This window comes from Polypterus senegalus, chromosome 8 (genome assembly GCF_016835505.1).
Source record: "Polypterus senegalus isolate Bchr_013 chromosome 8, ASM1683550v1, whole genome shotgun sequence".
Classification (NCBI taxonomy): domain Eukaryota; kingdom Metazoa; phylum Chordata; class Cladistia; order Polypteriformes; family Polypteridae; genus Polypterus; species Polypterus senegalus.
This window is the reverse complement of record NC_053161.1, coordinates 175,701,087-175,720,341: the sequence shown is the minus strand read 5'-3', so window position 1 is coordinate 175,720,341 and position 19,255 is coordinate 175,701,087. Positions and strand designations below refer to the sequence as shown.

The window sequence follows — 19,255 nt, the reverse complement described above, 5'->3', positions numbered from 1 at the left end:
TAGACATACTGATACTGTGTTAACAAATGCTTTATAAACACACATCCCTGATATAAATCATGATTTATTTAGATCGTTAAAAATCATTTGGTACTTGCTAGTTAACTATTGTTGTGAGCTAATCTAAAGTGAGGACTACTTGTATTTTGTAAAGCATTTACAAAGGAGATTTAAAGGCTCAGTTATGGTCTCAGCAGAAAAAAGGAAACAGCACAGATTCATAAGAACATACAAATATTTATTACAAAGAATGTAACTTCAACTCAATACTTGATATGAAATAGAAAAATGAAACTCTGCAATCCCATATAAAAAACTACCAAATGAAAAATAGCAAAAAATGTTAACATAGTAAAAAGGTTTCTTGCAAAGGTAAACATGGTCGTAAAAAAGTGCAACAAAAATTCCACATAAAATCAGTTTGGCAAAATCCAAATCAATTCTACATTTCAATCTCAAGAGTTAAATTAAAAACAAATATACTCAACAAATGATTAAAAATATATGATGTTTATATTTGAAAAAAGGTTTCTTGCAACAGTTAACTTGGCCAAGTAAGAATTCAATGCAGAGTCTAAAAGAATGCAAAATTGTAAACTTCCAAAAAACTCTAGAATAAAATGAAATAAGGGTCAGCAATCTGATTTTAAAAATATAATTCTGTAATATGTAAATATTGCTAAATAAAAATAGTCCAGTTCCAACACTGGTTCACAGAAGTGCCAAAATACAACAAATAGAATCTGTATAAATACAACAATAATATAATCAAATTAAATTGAACTACCTGAATACCAACATTAAAACATTAGAGAACAGCAGTGTATATAGTGGAGGAGTTTTGACTCATTGTACCAGTTTAATGTGAACTCAGTTCACTTTTTTTTTTTTAAAGGCAGCAGCTTTCCAGAAGCCTTAAAGGTTTTGATGGTGTCTTCTATAGCTGGATCCTCCAGAATGGCAGCACCACACTGTGTGGCAAACACACCAAGTTTAACTTGACTGCTGTGGGTTTTAAGGAGTTCCTGATATTTGACAGGTGCAGCAATGTACAGCTCTGCTATTGGAGCAGTGACCACCACTGTGTTCCGGTCCACCCCAACATGCTTGAAAGCAGCTGACATGGTCCCTTCTTTACTAAAGTACCGAAGAATTTTCTTGTATCGTGCCACCACTTGCTGTGGGTTTTGAGCTGTAATTTAAAGAAAATATTAGCATTTGGTTTTAATATTCTCACTCATTCTTTGACTGAAACATTGTTTTTATCTACAGTATGATACATTCTACAAAGTTCAGAGCAGATTTATTAGTTTTTTCTTTAAGATACTTCAGCTATCAAATAATATTTCTCTTAAGGGTAGTTGATGTAGTAATCATGCAGAAAAAACAGCCAATACAGAAACACTTGTACAGCAGTCATAAGCAGTGGCATACTTAAAACACTGTTAGTGGAAAGGGTGAAAATAACATTATAACCTCTCTGACATGTCTTTGCTTCCATTTTCTTTGACTTCTTTCCATACTTTTTCCTTTTGATCCTCATCTCTTTCCTCTTTTTCCTTTTCTTCTTTCTGTCCCCATCTGATGAGGATGTCTTAGGGGAGGAGTCAGACATATCATCAGAGGAAGATTCAGATGAGCTGTCACTAGAGGAATTTGAAGACAAGGGTATTGCCTGGATGGAACCTGTGGCCTCTCTTCTAAGAGCTGTTAAAATAAATACAAATACATACATAAGGCTCACAGCTAGCAGTAATAGCACACAAGACCACAAAGATTAAGTCACATAATGAGACAACTGTACTATCATTTGAATAGACGTTGTGTGATGGGAGACCAACCTGATGCCAGTTGCTCTTTTAGATAGTCTCTCTCCTTGGTCAGCTCATCAATCTTCTCCTTTTGACACTCCAATCTCACATCTCCAACTCATGGGATTTTCTTTTGTCTGCCAGCTGTGCAGTGGGGGCCATGGACATACCTAATTGAAAATAATTGTACATCATTCAATAAATGAAGATGGTTTTATTATCTCTAATGTTGTCTAACAAACTTTCATACCGTCCTGCCCTGTACATTAAGAGAATTAAAATCATCATTACACAAGTCATCTGTTAACAGGAAGGAAAATGCATGCAGTGCGGCACGCTCCCGCCCCTCTGTGCGTGCCCACGAACTTATGACCTTATGCTACCCATTACCCATAATTCATGCCACACAAACAATATACTCACCGCTAGTGCCACTGACGGCCGTGTCATCCAGTGTTTCCGTGTTCAAGTTGGCGTTCCTCTTGGCCCGGTTACGCACGCCTTTTCGACTTTGCTCAGGGTTCTCCATGGCATAAATGCACGACTTTGGTATTCCTTCTGTCCGCTGATAACATTTAAATGCGCGAGTTAAACTTTGTCCAACGCTGATTACGTATAAAAGCGGGAGCGCGATTTCTTCCGCCCACCAGCTCACAAACTACCTGGACGTCAGTATAAATTCACCACCTTCTACAGCAATTATTTTTGTTTATTTTGTTTAAAATGAGCAGATTAAACCGGCTTAAGAAGCTTATTAATGAGTGCAGTTCTGTCAAAAACACACTGAAGCTGATCAAGTGGCTTCAAAAATGAAACTGCTAAAAAGAAAAATTAAATGCAGAATATGCCACCAGAACATGAAATTGAAGAAAAGGACAAACAGTGGAGATCAATATGCTTGGTAAGAAATATATAATAAATTAATAATAATAAATGCATATGTAAAATAAATTGCAACACTTGCTGTGTGTGATAATGTTGGTGGGCATTGAGGAAAATTCCTTTTTAAAAATCAGTATTTTATGTATTTAAAAATAGGATTTATCGACAAGCAGCACATGAGGGAAGGGCAAAACAAATTTCTGTCAGGCACAAATCAATCTTCAGTGCATCAAAGGTCTCCTTTAGCAAGTGGGTGCAATTCATGTACAGGTAGGCAACTAATAACAGTAGAAACATAAATATGAATGTTATAAATTCACTTTGTTGCTGTCCTTTTTATAATTTTAATAAAATGTGTACAATTTTTAATATGGCATACAGTGTCAATTATTTTACAAAAAGGCCTACATAAAAAGTACATGTTCTATTTGCCTTTGAAGGTTTACACAGGGTCTACGGTTACGGCAGATAGACATGATGGATGACAGTATTGCAGGCAGTTCAGCAACTCTTAGTAAAATGGCAACGAAAATAAGGGAAGTCTGTGTTACAGCAATTGAAAGGATGAGAAGACGTACAGGCCAGCAGATTGGTGGAAGAAGGGAGTTTGTTGTGATCGACGAAAGCCATTTTCGGCACAAAAGAAAGGTATGTTATAATAATATCAACTTTAACTAAATGTCAATTGATGTACAATTGTAATAAATATTTGTATGTTCTGTATAAATCCGTGTTGTTTCTTTTTTTCTGCTGAGAACATAACTGAGCCTTTAAATCTCCTTTGTAAATATGAATTATAATTACTAAAATTACTATTATGATGTTCGTATCTGTTTATGTTTCTTCTCCATTAGTATGGTAGAGGAAGAATGGCTGGTGGATGGAAAAAAAGAAGTGGGTCTTTGGGATGTTAGGTGTGAGGCTAAATCAGCAGAGATGATCTGGAAAACCTATTCTACGTCTTATGAAGAGAAGATCTAGAAGACATCTTGTCCCCTTGATTGCCCATCATGTGAGGCCTGGGTCATCTATTATTAGTGAGGAGTGGCGTGCCTACTGTATACTCCCTGCATTAGGGTACAACCATCACACTGTCAACCACAGGAGGTGGTATGTAGATCCCCACACTGGTGCCCATACCCAGCATATCGAGAGGGCATGGAGATCCTACAAGGAGCAGATTTGGAGGCTTAGGGGAAATCGGACTGAGAGTTTGCTTTCTGACCACCTTGCAGTGATTGAGTGGAATGAATGGCTAGCAAAGAAACACCATGATGGTGCATTTGGCAGATGTATTTTTTTGAAATTTCATAAATCAAAGTAGTCAAAGTCAGTTAAGAAAAATGAGATGGCTAGGATTTATGTCTTTTTAATATATATGTATATATATATATATAAAAATAGTACAATACAAATATTTGTTTTAGTATATTTGTTTTTCAGTCTTTGTTAATTGTACCTTTTGAGTTTGAAATGTCAAATTTTAAATTTTCTTGTGGAATTGTTCTACTTGTACGACCATGTTTACCTTTACAAAAAACCTTTTTACTATGTAAGCATATTTTGATATTTTTCTTCATTTGGTAATATATTTTGTGTATTTTTGTACATTTTTACATGAGATTGCAGAGTTTCATTTTTCTATTTCATATCAAGTATTAAGTTGAAGTTACATTCTTTGTAATAAATATTTGTATGTTCTTAATCAATCTGTGCTGTTTCCTTTTTTCTGCTGAGACCATAACTGAGCCTTTAAATCTCCTTTGTAAATGCTTTACAAAACATAAGTAGTCCTCACTTTAGATTACCTCACAACAATAGTTAACTAGCAAGTACAAAATGATTAACTATCTAAATAAATCATGATTTATATCAGGAATGTGTGTTTATAAAGCATTTGTTAACACAGTATCAGTATGTCTAAACAACTACATGTACATTTGTAGTTTATTAGTTATTTACTTACACTTTGTAAATGATCTTATGAACATCTCACAACCTCTCCATAACTGGTTTATATGTATTTTAATACTTATTTGAAAAATGTTAATTGATCATTAATAAAGCATCGTAAATGCAGTTATCAAAGACATTATAAATATGCTTTGTGGTCAGTACTAAAGCATTTATTATGGCATTTATAAAGTGGTCGCTAATGCCAATTAATATGGAAGCGATGCTTTCTAAATGTGAAAAAAGTATTTAGTCATGCTTAACTAATGCTTCATAGTGTGCAGTTATTATAAAGTGTTACCAGAAAGACAAATAGAGAAAAGGTATGAAACGCCCTCAGAGCTCCTTAACGGTAACCACGAAAACAAAGTTTTCAGGAGCAAAAGTTACATTTAACTCACTCTCACACAAAAGTAACACATACACACAGCCTTTTTCACTTTACAATGCAAGAATGATGTTAGCGGGTCACTTCACAGTGTTGCTCCAATTCAGTGCTTCAATGTTCCATCCAGATACCTCTTAAGGGTGGTCACAAGGAACTTAACAGATCTGAAGAGCTGTATAAAACTGGAAAACATGAACAAAGCATTTTGAAAGGCTTGACAGTCAGCCAAACGGTCTACAAAAATGGAGCAAAATCAGTACTGGAGTGGGCATCCTGCAAAGATCACAGTGTGAAAGCAGAGGTGAAGAAAAAAAAACAGAGAGGGGAAGAGCAAAGGGCCTGCAGAAAAATCTCTGTGCATGTGTCCATGTGAAGGAAAATAAACTGCTCAAACAAATTAAAGGAACACTTTGAAAACCAATCAGATCACAATGGGGGAAAAAAAAATCCTGCTGGATATCTCTACTGATAAGGACTGATATGGTGATGTGTTAGGAACGAAAGGATGGCAGCCACATCGTTTGATGGAAATGAAAATGACCAACCTACAGAGAGCTGAATTCAAAAAAATTATGCAGTAGGCAGGCGAGTCCATTTGGCCGAAATTTCATTGCATCAACTTCTAATCGCACTCAGTAGTTTGTATGTCCCCCACATGCTTGCATGCATGCCTGACCACATCCTAATGAGATGACAGATGGTGTCCTGGGGGATCTCCTCCCGGATCTGGACCAGGGCATCACTGAGCTCCTAGACAGTCTGAGATGTTGGATGGACCGAAACATAATGTCCCAACCAGAAGTGTTCTATTGGATTAAGGTCAGATGAGCGAGCGTGGGAGTCAGTCAATGGTATCAACTCCTTCATCCTCCAAGAACTCACAAACACATAAGGCCAAACATTGTCAAGCACCAGGAGCCACTGCACCAGCATAGGGTCTGACAAAGGGTACAAGGATTTCATCCAGATACCTAATGGCAGTCAAGGTGCTGTTGTCTAGCCTGTAGAGGTCTGTGCGTCCCTCGATGGATATGCCCCTCCAGATATACCATCACTGACCCACCACCTAAGCGGTCATGCTGAACGATTTTACAGGCAGCATAACATTCTCCATGGCTTCTCCAGACCCTTTCATGTCTGTCATGTGCTCAGGGTGAACCTGCTCTCATTTGTGAAAAGTGCAGGGCGCCAGTGGTGGACCTGCCAATCCTGGAATTCTATGGCAAGTGCCAACTGAGTTACACGGTGCCCACTAGAGGACGTTGGGCCCTCATGCCACCCTCATTAAGTCTGTTTCTGATTGTTTGCCCAGAGACATTCACACCAGTGGCCTGCCTGCTGGAGGTTATTTTGTAGGCTCTGGCAGTGGTCATTCTGTTCTTCTTTGCCCAAAGGAGCAGATACCGGTGAGTCCTGCTGAGGAGTTAAGGACCTTCTACAGGGGGCTCTGTCCGTCTCCTAGAGTAACTCCCTGTCCCCTGGAATCCCCTCCATGCCCCGGAGACTGTGCTGGTAGACACAGCAAACCTTCTGGCAATGCCACGTGTTGATGTGCCTGCCAATCCAGGAGAAGTTGGAATACCTGTGCCATCTCTGTAGGGTCCAGGTATCACCTCATGTAACCAGTAGTGACACTGACTGTAGCCAAATGCAAAAACTAGTGAAAAAAAACAGATGAGGAGGGAAAAAATATCAGTGGCCTCCCTCCACCTGTGAAACCATTCCTGTTTTGGGGGTTGTCTCATTGTTGTCCCTCTACAGCACCTGTTGTTCATTTCATTAACACCACAACAGCGGAGACTGACTAACAACCCCTTCTGCTACTTAACTGACCAGTCCAATAGCGCACAATTTTCATTCACTTGATCCAATACCCTCATTAAAAAATTATTCCTTTAATTTTTTGAGCAGTAAATAAGAATGGTGAAAGAAGGACAATACCAAGGAAATCAGTATAATCTAATAAAAGCATCAGTGCACATCTCAAAGTTGTAAAAGATCATCTCGATGTTCCTGAACAGACAATGTTCTGTAGACAAATGAGGAAACAGTTGAACTCTTTTGTCAAAACGTGTGACACCATGTTTGGAGGCAAGAGACAACTGCACATCGATACTAAAGCCTCAAGATAAAGGGAGCATCATGGTTTGGCCTGCTTTGCATCTTCAGAGCCTGGAGAGCTTGACACGATCAAAGGGACAGTGAATTCAAAATATTATCAAGAAATCTGACAGGATACAGAACAAAACAGGATAGCAGAAGCTTAGCAAAAGTTGAGTTATGATACAAGACAATGAGCCAAAACACAGAAAGAAATCAAAAAAGGAAAAGACTTAAACATAAGGAAATTGGTGTTCTTGAATGGCCAGTAAGAGACACACGATGCTGTGGCCTGACCTAAAGAGAACTGATCAGAAAAGAGCTCTCAGGAATAAAAAGAACCAAAAACGTTTGGAGAGAAGGTATGGATTAAAATTCAAAGCTGATCAGCAGCTACATGAAGTTTGGTGGGGGACATTACTATTAAAGAAGGGTCAACCAGTTTGTAAGGATAGGAGGGTCACAGAGTGGACTGCGAATGTTAAAGTGATGTGTTCAGGACTGACAAGAAGTCATCCAATTGTTTGTGAGTTATTAGCTTAGGACAACTGTGGTTGTATGTATTTGGAGCATAGATGAAGATCAGACCACATTGTTAAGATGAATTAAAGCAAATATCCAGGGAATTCCAAAAGGTTCACAACCTTCTTTTACAGCTGTATATTTGTAGAGCACTCTTTACCAAAGATATGTTTAGGACTTTTGCATGAAAAATTTCAAACCTTACACAAACATTGACAAAATCTCAAACTACATTTAAGTACACAATAAAACACAGTATTTCTCAAAAGAAAATGCTACACCCAACCTTTTAAGCCCATAAACCCAACCCTAAAAGTTGCTCATTTTTTATTTTGCACTTACTTTTTCCAGACCTCTTTGTAGATGGTGGCCAATTATCCTGAGCTCTAACAGATGTAGTTTTCTTAGTCTTCTTTGGTTTAGACTGCAATGATTCAGTTTTCAAATTGACAGAAGACTCTGGAAATGAACAGTGTCTGCTTTGAGTAGAGTATAACCTGGCAACCAATCTATCTTGACACCCATCATGAAGGTTATCTTCTTTTACACTGTTCAGATTTGTATGGTTGTGTGTCTCAATACTGACAAACTTCTCTTCAGGTTGTTCTTTAATGCCAACTTCCTGCAGTTCACTGATCTCCTCCTTGATGCTCAGACTTTCCTGTTTAAGGTAGATGGACTCCAACTCACAGTCCTCCACCTTAATATCCATGATATTTCTGCACATCAATTGAGATGTTCCAGTAAACATTAGCTTTATCTTTTTCTCTGTAAATAGAACAGAAATTAACTTTAATAAAACTTCATCACTTAGATCTGAAGTATCTTGAATGTCAATTCACAACACCCTGTCTGTTAAGGTTTATATAAAGATTGACCGTGCATAACATGTCGAAAGTAACACAGTACTCTTTATTTCAAATTACCAGTGGAGGGAAGGTCCAACAGGCTGACACAAGAAGAACAATCTACTATGGGTAAGTAGCAACCAATTACTAAACTTCATGAATATTCTACAGTACTCAAAGAGGATCTTGATAAAAGGAGAGTGGTCAGGTGGTATGTAGGGATGACCATTATTTACTGACTCAGTACCAATACTGCGATAAGAAAGCTGGTATTGATACCAAAGTCAAAAGACTCAGTATCGATCTAACACTACCTTGCAAAGTAAGATTTGTCAATGCATCTTTAGAACTGGGAGAATAAATAATAATAATAATAATAATAAAGGCAGAAACAGGGCCCACATGAAAACAGCACATGGGAAGTAAACTGGCTGAGGTTTAAACTCACACTACTGGAGCAGTGAGGCAGGAAAACAGACTTCAAATTGTTAATAACTTCTTTAATAATCATTATCAGGCATTACCAGTTGAACTTTAGCAACAAAAGATATAAAATTGTGCAGTATGGTGGGATAGGATTAGGGAGAGAAAAAAAAAATCCAATCCCATTCAATGCATGGAAATGTAAACTGTTTAAACTGGATTAAGCAGTTTGCATAAACCAAATATTGGCTCCAGCAGAACCCCATGACCCTGTAGTTAGGATATAGTGGGATGGATACTGAATGGATGGATAAACTATTTGAAGGCTTCATCAAGTATTCAAAGCCTGTCACTTTCTGCACACTTTATCGTTTTGCAGGTTTAATGTTAAACGGATACATTTTACACTTTTGCCCATCAACGTACACTCAATAACCCATAATGACAACATGAAAATATATTTTCAGAAAAGTTTTAAAACTGTATTCTCTCATTTCAACAGTAGAAGTATTCGAACACTTTGCTGTAGCTGTTCAGATTTTGTTCAGGTGCTTTCATTCTTTTTGAGATGTGTCTAGAACCTCATTGGAGACAACCTGTGACAAACTGACTTGATTTGACATCGTTTAGAAAAGCACACGTGTACCTGTGTATGTAAGGCCCCACGATTCAAACTGCATGCCACAATGAAACCTAAGCCAAGATGTCCAATAAACTCTCTGTAGACCTCTGCAATAAAATTGTGGTCAGGCATAGAGAAGGACAAGGGGATAAAAACCATTTCTAAAGCTGTGGGCATTTCCAGGGATACTCTGGCCTAAACAATTGTGAAATGGAAAAGATTTGCACCACCAGGATTTCACCTAGAATGTGCAGTCCAACCAAACACAGTAACACTCCAAGATAGCCATTAGTCATGAAGGTGATCAAAAACTTAATGGTTGCTGTAACAGAGCTTCAGAAGTTCGGACAACCATTTAGAAGAACGAACATCTTGGCAGCACTCCATCAATTAAGCATTTATGGTAGAGTGGCGAGATGGAAGTCACTATTGAGTAAAAGGCATATAAACGGACCACTTGGTGTTTGCCAACTGACATTTAAAGGACACTGACAGCATGAGGAAAAAGATTATCTGGTTGCATGAGACAGAATTTGAACTATTTGGGCCAAACCTCAAGCACTGTCTCTGGCAAAAATCAGGCAGTGCTCATCATCTGCCTAATATCATCCCTTCATTGAGGCATGGTGGTGACAGAATCATGCTATGGGGTGCTCCTCAGCAGCAGGGATGGAAAAAGTGGTCAGAACTGTGGAAAGAATGAATACAGTCGAATACAGAGAGAACGTTGAGCAAAACCTGCTTCAGATTACACACAACCTCAGACTGGGAGATGGCTTTCCTTTCAGTATGAAAATGACAAAATAAATCACCAAGACAATGATACATTAGCTTTGGGGCAAGTTTCTGAGTGTCCAAGAGTGGTCCAGCTAAAGACCACACTTAAACCCCATAGAACAGCTGTGGAGAGACCTGGAAGATGCTTCCCATACAATCTAACAGCTCGAGAAGATCTCAGGTTAGGTCAGGCTGGGGAGTATGCACTGGTACAGTGTGTTGCCACACCCACAACATGACAAAACAGCTTGCGATCCTTGTTGGCAACCCTCTGTTCAGTCCAGTCCTGCAATTGGTCCTACAACTTGCAGGGATAATTTGGGGGTTGGCTGCAGGATTGGCATGCCAGCCACCATAAAGTAACTTCACACAGCTCCAAAATGGAAGGGCAGATCTGCCAAGAAGAATTCAATAAACTGCATAAATATAGGTGTGCTCAGCTTATAAAGACATTGTACATTGTTGCATAAAACTGGCAAATTTAAAATGAAATTCACAGCACAAAGTGTGCAGAAACTTGATGGACGACCTTTGCCAAATATTAACATCTACAGAAAAATAAGAAAAATTACAGTGAGCAACTACACTTCTCTCCCAATCTATATATTTGTATTTGATCTCATCTCGTATTTTGTCCACCACGGTCACAGACTCAAGTTCTGCTCAGTTCACTTTTCTCTTTTACTATTCAGAATTGTAAAGTTCTGTTCTGATGACATTGTTATCTGTAGTGATAATAGGGAGCAGGATGAGGAGACCCTGGAGAGGTGGAGATCTGCTCTAGAGAGGAGAAGAATGAAGGTCAGTAGGACCAAGACAGAAAACATGTGTGTGAATGAGGAGGTCGTCAGCTGAAAAGTGAGGATGAAAGACATAGAGTTGGTGAAGGTGGATGAGTTTAAATACTTGGGATCAACAGTACAGAGCAATAGGGATTGTGGAAGAGAAGTGAAAAAGAGTGCAGTTAGGGTGGAATGGGTGGAGAAAAGTGTCAGGAGTGATTTGTGATAGATGGGGATCAGCAAGAGTGAAAGGGAAGGTCTACAGAACGGTAGTTTGACCAGCTATGTTATATGGGCTGGAGACAATGGCATTGACCAGAAAGAAGGAGACAGAGCTGGAGGTGGCAGAGTTAAAGATGCTAATATTTGCATTGGGTTTGTTGAGGATGGACAGGATTAGAAATGAGGACATAGAGGGTCAGCTCAGGTTGGGAGACAAAGTCAGAGTGGGGAGATTGCGTTGGGTTTGGTGCAGAGGAGAGATGCTGGGAATATTGGGAGAAGAATGACAAGGATAAAGCTGGCAGGTAGGAGGAAAAGAGGAAGGCGTAAGAAGGTTTATGGATGTGGTGAGCGGGGACATGAAGGTGATGAGTGTAACAGAGGAAGAGGACAGAAAGAGATGGAAAAAGATGATACGCTGTGGCAACACCTAACGGGTGCAGCTGAAAGAAGACTTATCAGAAGTGTAAAGTAGTAATGCGTGGATGAAAGCATAAAGAAGCATCGAAACATTTGAAACAACTGCTTTGGAAATCATGTTGAAGTATTTAACACTCACCTCCCAAGTGACAACTCCTGGCCATCTGCATTAACGTTACACAAACTGATGATTAAGTTCAATGACGTCTATTAAACTTTTACTACTTTTATTTTTTAATTGCTAAAGGCTGGCAATGAAGTGAAAGGTACAAGAGGAGTCTGAAATTTCTAGAGCTGAAAATGTATAGGAAACATGAGATAAGCATTCAGCTTTTGGTAGTAAGAATCTGCCATGAACGGTCAGATTTCTAGTCAGCCATGAGTTAACTGTTTTCTTATTGGAGAAACAACTGAATTAAGGTCTAGCACACTGTCTTCACTTCTTGTTGTTTAGTTGATTTTAATATCCAAATAAGTAACTGTGTTTAAACAGGAATTTCACAGAATTTAGTTTGATTACGTTGTGTGGCAGCCGGCCGGGGCGGGAGCCCGGCCGGGACGCCCAGGAGGACGTGAGGAGGGCTTGTGCCTCCTCCAGACCGCGAGGGGGCGTCCGTCCTGGTTCTGTTGGGGGCCACGGGTTGAGGGCATGGAAGCCCTTCCCTGTAGGGGCCCGGGGTCCCCGCCAGGCGGCGCCCCGATGCCGGTTTATCCCGTCGCGGTTGCGGTCGGGGCAGGAGCCGCCGCGGGGCGTTGGAGGACCGGAGGAGGGCGAGTGCCTCCTCCAGACAGAGTGGGGGCGTCCGTCCTGGTTAGGCAGGGGGCCTCGGGTACAGGGCATGGAAGCCCAGCCCTGCAGGGACCGTGGCCACCGCCAGGCGGCGCCCAGTGCCTAATTATCGGGAGCCCGACACTTCCGCCACACCAGGAAGTGCCGGGGAAGACGACGGCCGAGACACAGATGGCTTCGGGTGCCGGGCCGGCACTTCCGCCACACAGGGTGTGGCGCTGTTAAGTGCCGGGAAGCAGCTGGAGCCCATCCGCTCCCCATAAAGGGCCTCCTCCAGTCGGTGGTGGAAGTCGGGAGGCAGAAGGACTGAGCTGGAGAGAGAGGACGGGAGGCGGCCAGGACAAAGGCAAAGAGACTCTGGGCCCTGGACTTTGGGGGAATCAGTGCAAGAGGCACTGGGGGTGCACGTGAGCACAACCTTTGTACATAGTGTAAATAAAGTGTGTTGGGTGAAAACATGTCGTCCGTCTGTCTGTGCTGGGACCAGCGTTCACAGTTGTTTCAGCGCCAGTAGTTCACATTTGCTTGAAAATGTTTTAATAACATTAAGTGCTGTATACACTTCACTGACGTTTTTCCCCAAAAAAAAAAGTAAATTAAATTTTGTAGAGTTTCCCTAAATTCATAAATAAATTTATGTCAAAAGATAAGGTCATGTCCTATTGTGTCAAATACCCTTTGAAAATCCAGAAATAGAATCACTGGGTCTCCAGAAAGGAATTCATTATATTCAGTCAAGTCTAAAATCAAACAGATATTATTAGAAATATAAAGATCTTTAACATAACTTGACTGACATTCGTCAACAAGGTAATTTATCCCACAGTTCAGTCTTTTAGTGAATACCGAGGCTAGTATCTTGTAATCATTGTTCAAAAGCATTACAGGATGCCAATTATCCAAAAGTAGAACATCTTTATTAGCCTTAGGAATTAAGGTAATGATGCCTGGTCTCACTGATTTAGTTCATTCTCTCATTTCAAAACCTTTGAAAGTTGCAAGTAAAAAATATGAATTGTGATCTATAAACATTTTATAAAATTCTGAGGTTAGGTCATTGTTCCCAACTGATTTATTATCTTTTAAATGTTTGATGGCCTATTTCATTTATACTTATTTGCTGGGACCCAAACATTTCTCATCAAGATTACTATCTAAAATATAAAGTTGTTTGAAAGAAATTGGTTGTAAATTCTTCAATTAATGTAGGATTCTCATAAAGGACCCCATCAATTATGAGCTTCAACAGCATGTTGATTTTCCTCCTCAATCTTCTACACTTCAAAAAAAAAAAATGTTTTTTATCTCCTTTTTCCAACCACTGTCTTCTTGATCTCACAAAAGACCCCTTTTCTTATAAACATTTAAGTTATTAGCTTCTCTTTATCCAACTACATACATACATGCACACACACACTTTTTTGTTAAGATTGACAGAATCTTTTTTTTTTTTTTAAATTAAGCTATGTTTCACACAGGACCACTACCAGTCATAAGTTTTAGAACACCTCAGCTTTTCTTCAAATTTAATTAGTTTCAATGCAATGAATGACCTAAAATGGTGAAAAGGTAAGCAGTAAACTGTCAGAGGATTACATTTAAAGTTTAGGTTAACAACAACTGAAAAAGGAAATTTCAGGGAAAAATAATTGGTTACAACATACAGGTGTTCTGTAGCAATTCAAGTAAATGAAGCCTTGAACATTGATGCAAACAATTTGCAGAGGTGTCCCAACTTGTGTGGATTACTTACAAGCCAGCCCTCTGTGTGTAAAGCAGAGTTGGACCAGACTGTGTTACTACACCTCCTGAAGTACCACTTGGACAATATTTCAATGATGATGGAAAGAAAATGGCCATTAACAAATCAAATGAGACAGGGCATCATTTCCATTAGATGTGTAGGCCTTTCATTTAGAGAAGGTTATAATGGTATATGACTCTATTCCAGATGTTTTTTCCTCTTACCATAAACTTGACTACATCACTGTGAATAAAATATATATAACAGTTAATTATCTATAAATAGGCTTAACATAACAGACAAGATAACTGCATATTGCACTAATTAAATCAAAACACTGACCCACCAGTGACATTTCAGAGGCCAACTTAACAAAGCAAATGGTGTTGACTCCATTGTTACCTTATTAAAAACAAAATGAGAGAATTCCTGCCTAATAATATGTCACTAAAACTAACCAGTTAATAAAACAGTACGCAACAAATCACTTGACGTAAGAGATGCTTGTATGTTCTGTAAAGGGGCTGAACATTCTATCCAACAGGTTTATTTTTAACCAAAAAGGAAATGTAACCAATTGTATCATAAATATTGTAATACATCCGTTAACTCAGTTAATAACTCTAACTACAATACAAGATATACTGTATATATTTATATTTTTTTTTTAATTTGGTACACTGTATTAAAATGACCTTTATGGGACAGAATGCGGGGTCACCACTGTATAGCAAGAGCCCCTGAAGACATTTTCAGGTTAAGGGCGTTGCTCAAGGGACCTTCTGTCAGTAAAGAGATTTGAATTAGCATCCTACAAAATACTAGCACAAGAGATGGATACCATCATTTGCTGAATACAGTTGGTATGAAACAAACTTTTATTAAATAAACTCAACTACACTTATAGGTTTGTAATTTCAACAAAAACAAACCATTATTTAAATCAATTGTTCTGTTAAGAATTCTTAACTCCATCTAAGTTTGGTATTCAATTTTCCATTGGTAATATCAATTGTCATGTTATGTATTCTTGGCATGTGTAGACTATTGTTTTAATAAAAAGTAAATGATCCTACACTACATGTCTCACAGAACAGAAATATCCAGTGATATTGGCCTGTGTTACGATTTGAGAATCCCAGTCCTGAACTAAGCTGGTATGAGGTAGACCTGCCCTAATAAAAATATGGTGTGGGGGCTCTACATTTAATAAGGTAAAACATAATCACAGTACTATTAGACAGTGAGAGGACAAGACGTCATTATATGAACATCTGAGCTCAAACTATGGTGTGCTCTTCATCCTTTGGACTGTTGGGCAATTGAAAGGACTTTGCAGGCAGGCATTTTGTCAAATCAGTAGATGTAAATAGAGAAGAGCGGGTCTTCAATTTAGGAAATACATATTGGCTAAAAATTAACAAGACTTGCGAAAGTACATTTAAAGATGAAAAGATTATAAAAAGTAAAAAGTGAAGGATAGCAGTAGTGCAAGTCTTAATTTTGGAAGGCCATGTCAACCACAGGTGTTTGCAGATCTTACTTCAGGTATCAGGAGTCTCTGAAGCAGAACTTTATTGATGTTTCCAACAACACAAATCCAGTATTAAGTTTACCAGATCCATCATACGGAAGCAAACATACAAAACCATAAGAAAAAAAAAACATTTAAAAATAGTAATAAAACTCTGACAAAGAAAAATTGTTATTAAGCTATAATATTGTATGTATTAATGTACTAATATTCAATAAGCCATTGTTTAAACTGCCTCTGCTAAATACAAGTAAGTTAAAAAGTAACTTGCAACATTTTTTTAGAAAACTGCTTACTTTTAGTCTGTTCTAAAAAGAAGACTATTAATCTGTTAGGAAACGGCTTTACTTATTTTGAACAAAATGTTGTAACCCTTGGGCATAATACTGAACCCCCCGAAAACTACTGTGTAATCTTATCTCATGCTGAGCTTGACTCTGAAGATCCGTTATAAAATGAGAACTCACCCCCCGCAAGATTGGGCTTTTTGCTGGTTACTGTCAGTGACATTAGCGGACAGGAGCTGCAAGAGTCTCTCTGCTCACCAAAGAATTAATAAAGAAGCTGTTATATTTTTCTTTTGATTAGTGTCGGTCTGCTATTTCCCTCGAACCATCGACCACAACTCCTACTAAATAACTTCTCCCAGTATTGAGACCTTGAGTGCCTCCCTCATCCTTAGTGCTCCATTGTCTGGAGATCTGTGCTCCACATTGTCCAATGTACTATGGGTAACCCCCGTGGGGAGAGGCCAGACAAAAAACAACCAATTACTGATCCTCATGAAGATTTTAATTAAATCCAGCAGAGACTTGCTGAGAAGAGGGATGCCAGGCCAGTCTGTGGTGTTCACTTAAGAGTTCCTAGTGGCACAAAAAGGTGACCCACACACCCTGGCCGAGCACAGCGTGATAAAACTACATGTAGTGAGCAGCCGCCATATGAGGTTTACCATCCACCTCATCTCTATATCTAGTACAAAGCACACAGAAACTGAGGTTATTGAGATATGGGAAGAAAACCAGAGTAGCTGTGCAGGGTAGGAACTGACTATGGGATATCGTAGGGTACAACTGCATGAGTATCCACCACCATAGTAAGTCAGGTTAGGTTTGCCAGCCCACTAAACCTGGGAATCTTTAAAATAAGGGTGAAAAAAAAATAAATAAATAAATAAATAGGGGACACAAGGAAAATGTATACAGACCATAAAATTCATTTTGCTGGAACTGTAAGGCAGTAACACCAACCACAAATCTCTATTAACCTCCCGATATTCATCAACATGCATTACTGGTTTTGTATTTTAGCACCAAAACATTTGCTTTTTCACATGACACGAGCTAAAAGAGAAACAAAACAACATCCATGTAATTGTTCATCCATGCAGTGCATGTAAATATACGCCGACTATACTGAATTAAGCAGGTTTCAGAATGCTAAGCCGTGTATATAAATACACACATACTGATTATGGACGCCCGTCATTAATAGATATGAACATTACATTTAGACTTCTCCAGGCGGGTTACCCGAGGAATACCGGCACGACAGCGCTACACTTTCTCTCCCTCTATACATTTGTTTTCGTTCTTAATTTCGCATGCACTTCGACTATTCTCCACGGTCGCGGGCGCCAGTTTGTCTGAGTTCGTGTTTGTCTTTTTCTAATCATAAGTGTAAAGCCCGACTAACTCCTCGCTGCTTTCTGAAATACCGACCGAACACAAACACCGCGGAATGATAAGGAGAAAGAAAAATACAAATTAAAGCGCTGTGTGTGTTAGTGAAATTGACGCGATAAACACAAATGGCCTGCTTACCTCTACTTACTTCACCCTGTGTGCGATGTGATACTTTTTAAAGCCGACCTACTCAGCCGCTCGTTTCGGTTTGCTGCATACAAGCGAGAAGCGCTGTCGCTACCCGATTTGCGCGCGCATGGGCAGAGCTTTACTATTACGACCCTGTCCGATCTGCGTTTTTTTACTTTGCGACATGAGTCCCCATCCGATTTGTCTCGCGCACGCGCTCTCTGCTTAATTAAAATTCATTTCACGACGCTGCCCGATTTGTTCTGCGCATGTCGAATGTTTTACGACACACGTCACTCGTAAGGCTTGACTTGTACTTGCGAGTCATTTTTGTGTTGTCGTTTACCGACGTCTTTAAGTGGACTTGTTACTGGAAAAGATGGCAACGTTTGAATTTTATAACGTCATGGAAGATGTGTCTCCTGAAATATTTAACTCCAGTCGAATGAAGAGGGAGCGAAATGAAATGCGACGTGTGTCTGTGAACTTATAATGGCCATCTACAGCTTTCTGTAAGTACATCACTTTTAGTTAAATAACTTCGTAATCTCGTGGTTTAATCGTACAAATCCCAGCATTTTCCGTGTTTGGGTTAATGGATTATTAGATGTATGTCATTTATTTCGTAACACCCTATTAGCATTTGGTGGTGTGTTTCTTTTAACATTTGTCCACATTTTTTTATATTAAAGAGCGAACGGCGTGCTAATAATTAAGCAAAACAATGTAATCGAGGTGTCGAATTAGGAATAGAATTAGGAGAGCACGTCTGACACTCGACTGGTGTAAAGTGTGCCCTCCAAAGCCATCTTTTTTATTATGTTGATATCAGATTACATCAATGCAATAGTTTTTCCATAATAAAGTTAACAAATTATAATGATGAAGGCTATATTACATACAAGAGTAGCAACAACTACGTTATTACAAGAAAGCAGGATGCAGATAATAGCATTACAAATTGTTAATGGATTTATTTAACCTTATTTAGTAGTAAAAAATTCCATGGTTGAAAACAGGCAATTTTAAAATTTATATCCAAAGCCATCAGAGAAGTGTGGTGTGCGTCTGATGTGGCACAGTGACAGGCTGGGCACCTGCTGTTATCACATGTGTTATAAGCTTATAGAAGTTCACATACATACATTTAACTGAATATAATGGAGGAGCTTTGCTCCTTAGAGAGAACTTATTTCTTATTGCTGCAGTTAGAAGTACAATGCCCCTTTATTGTATTTTTTTTTTTTTTGACCCTACAGGATGCCCAGTGGTAACCAGCCTTCCATGTGGCTGAACAGATGCCAGTGTACCCGCATTCTGAGACACAACTGGATGTCCTTTTCTTCTGCTTTTAAGATTCCCAATTCGAGATGATGTGCAGTTTATGTTAGATTTGCTATTTCTACAGGTAAGACTACTGAAGCTTTCAGTTTCAAAAGTAATGTGTGCACAATTCCTGCAAAGCCTCCCCATATTTATTACTTGATCTGTAATATTTTGCTGCCTTGAATACTGTACTGTATGTCTGCTCACTCTGTCCAGTAACTAACACGGCTTTTTAATTTTAGACAGAAAGCCTCAGAGTGTGAATCCTCACAAACACAGAGACTGAGGCTCATCAGT

At 39.0% G+C, this 19,255-nt stretch overlaps 1 protein-coding gene across 1 annotated transcript; it reads right to left on the bottom strand.

Moving 5' to 3' along the window:
- Nucleotides 1-302: 302 nt before the first annotated feature.
- LOC120534720 (coiled-coil domain-containing protein 106-like) lies at nucleotides 303-2,340 on the bottom strand. The gene is made up of 4 exons (XM_039762304.1): nucleotides 2,235-2,340; nucleotides 1,842-1,928; nucleotides 1,477-1,707; nucleotides 303-1,192 (listed from the first exon to the last, which is right to left on the bottom strand). Exons 1-4 carry the CDS (start codon nucleotides 2,338-2,340, stop codon nucleotides 876-878), a joined length of 741 nt encoding a protein of 246 aa, XP_039618238.1. The 3' UTR covers nucleotides 303-875.
- Between the last annotated feature and the right edge of the window lie 16,915 nt (nucleotides 2,341-19,255).

What these genes read in the sequence shown, in the direction of transcription:
- LOC120534720 (XM_039762304.1), bottom strand. Translation starts at nt 2,340, where the DNA reads ATGGAGAACCCTGAGCAAAGTCGAAAAGGCGTGCGTAACCGGGCCAAG. An exon ending in GGCCGTCAGTGGCACTAGCG is followed by an intron (nt 1,929 to 2,234) that starts GTGAGTATATTG and finishes AAATCCCATGAG; the next exon opens with TTGGAGATGTGAGATTGGAG. An exon ending in AGCAAAGACATGTCAGAGAG is followed by an intron (nt 1,193 to 1,476) that starts GTTATAATGTTA and finishes TTTAAATTACAG; the next exon opens with CTCAAAACCCACAGCAAGTG.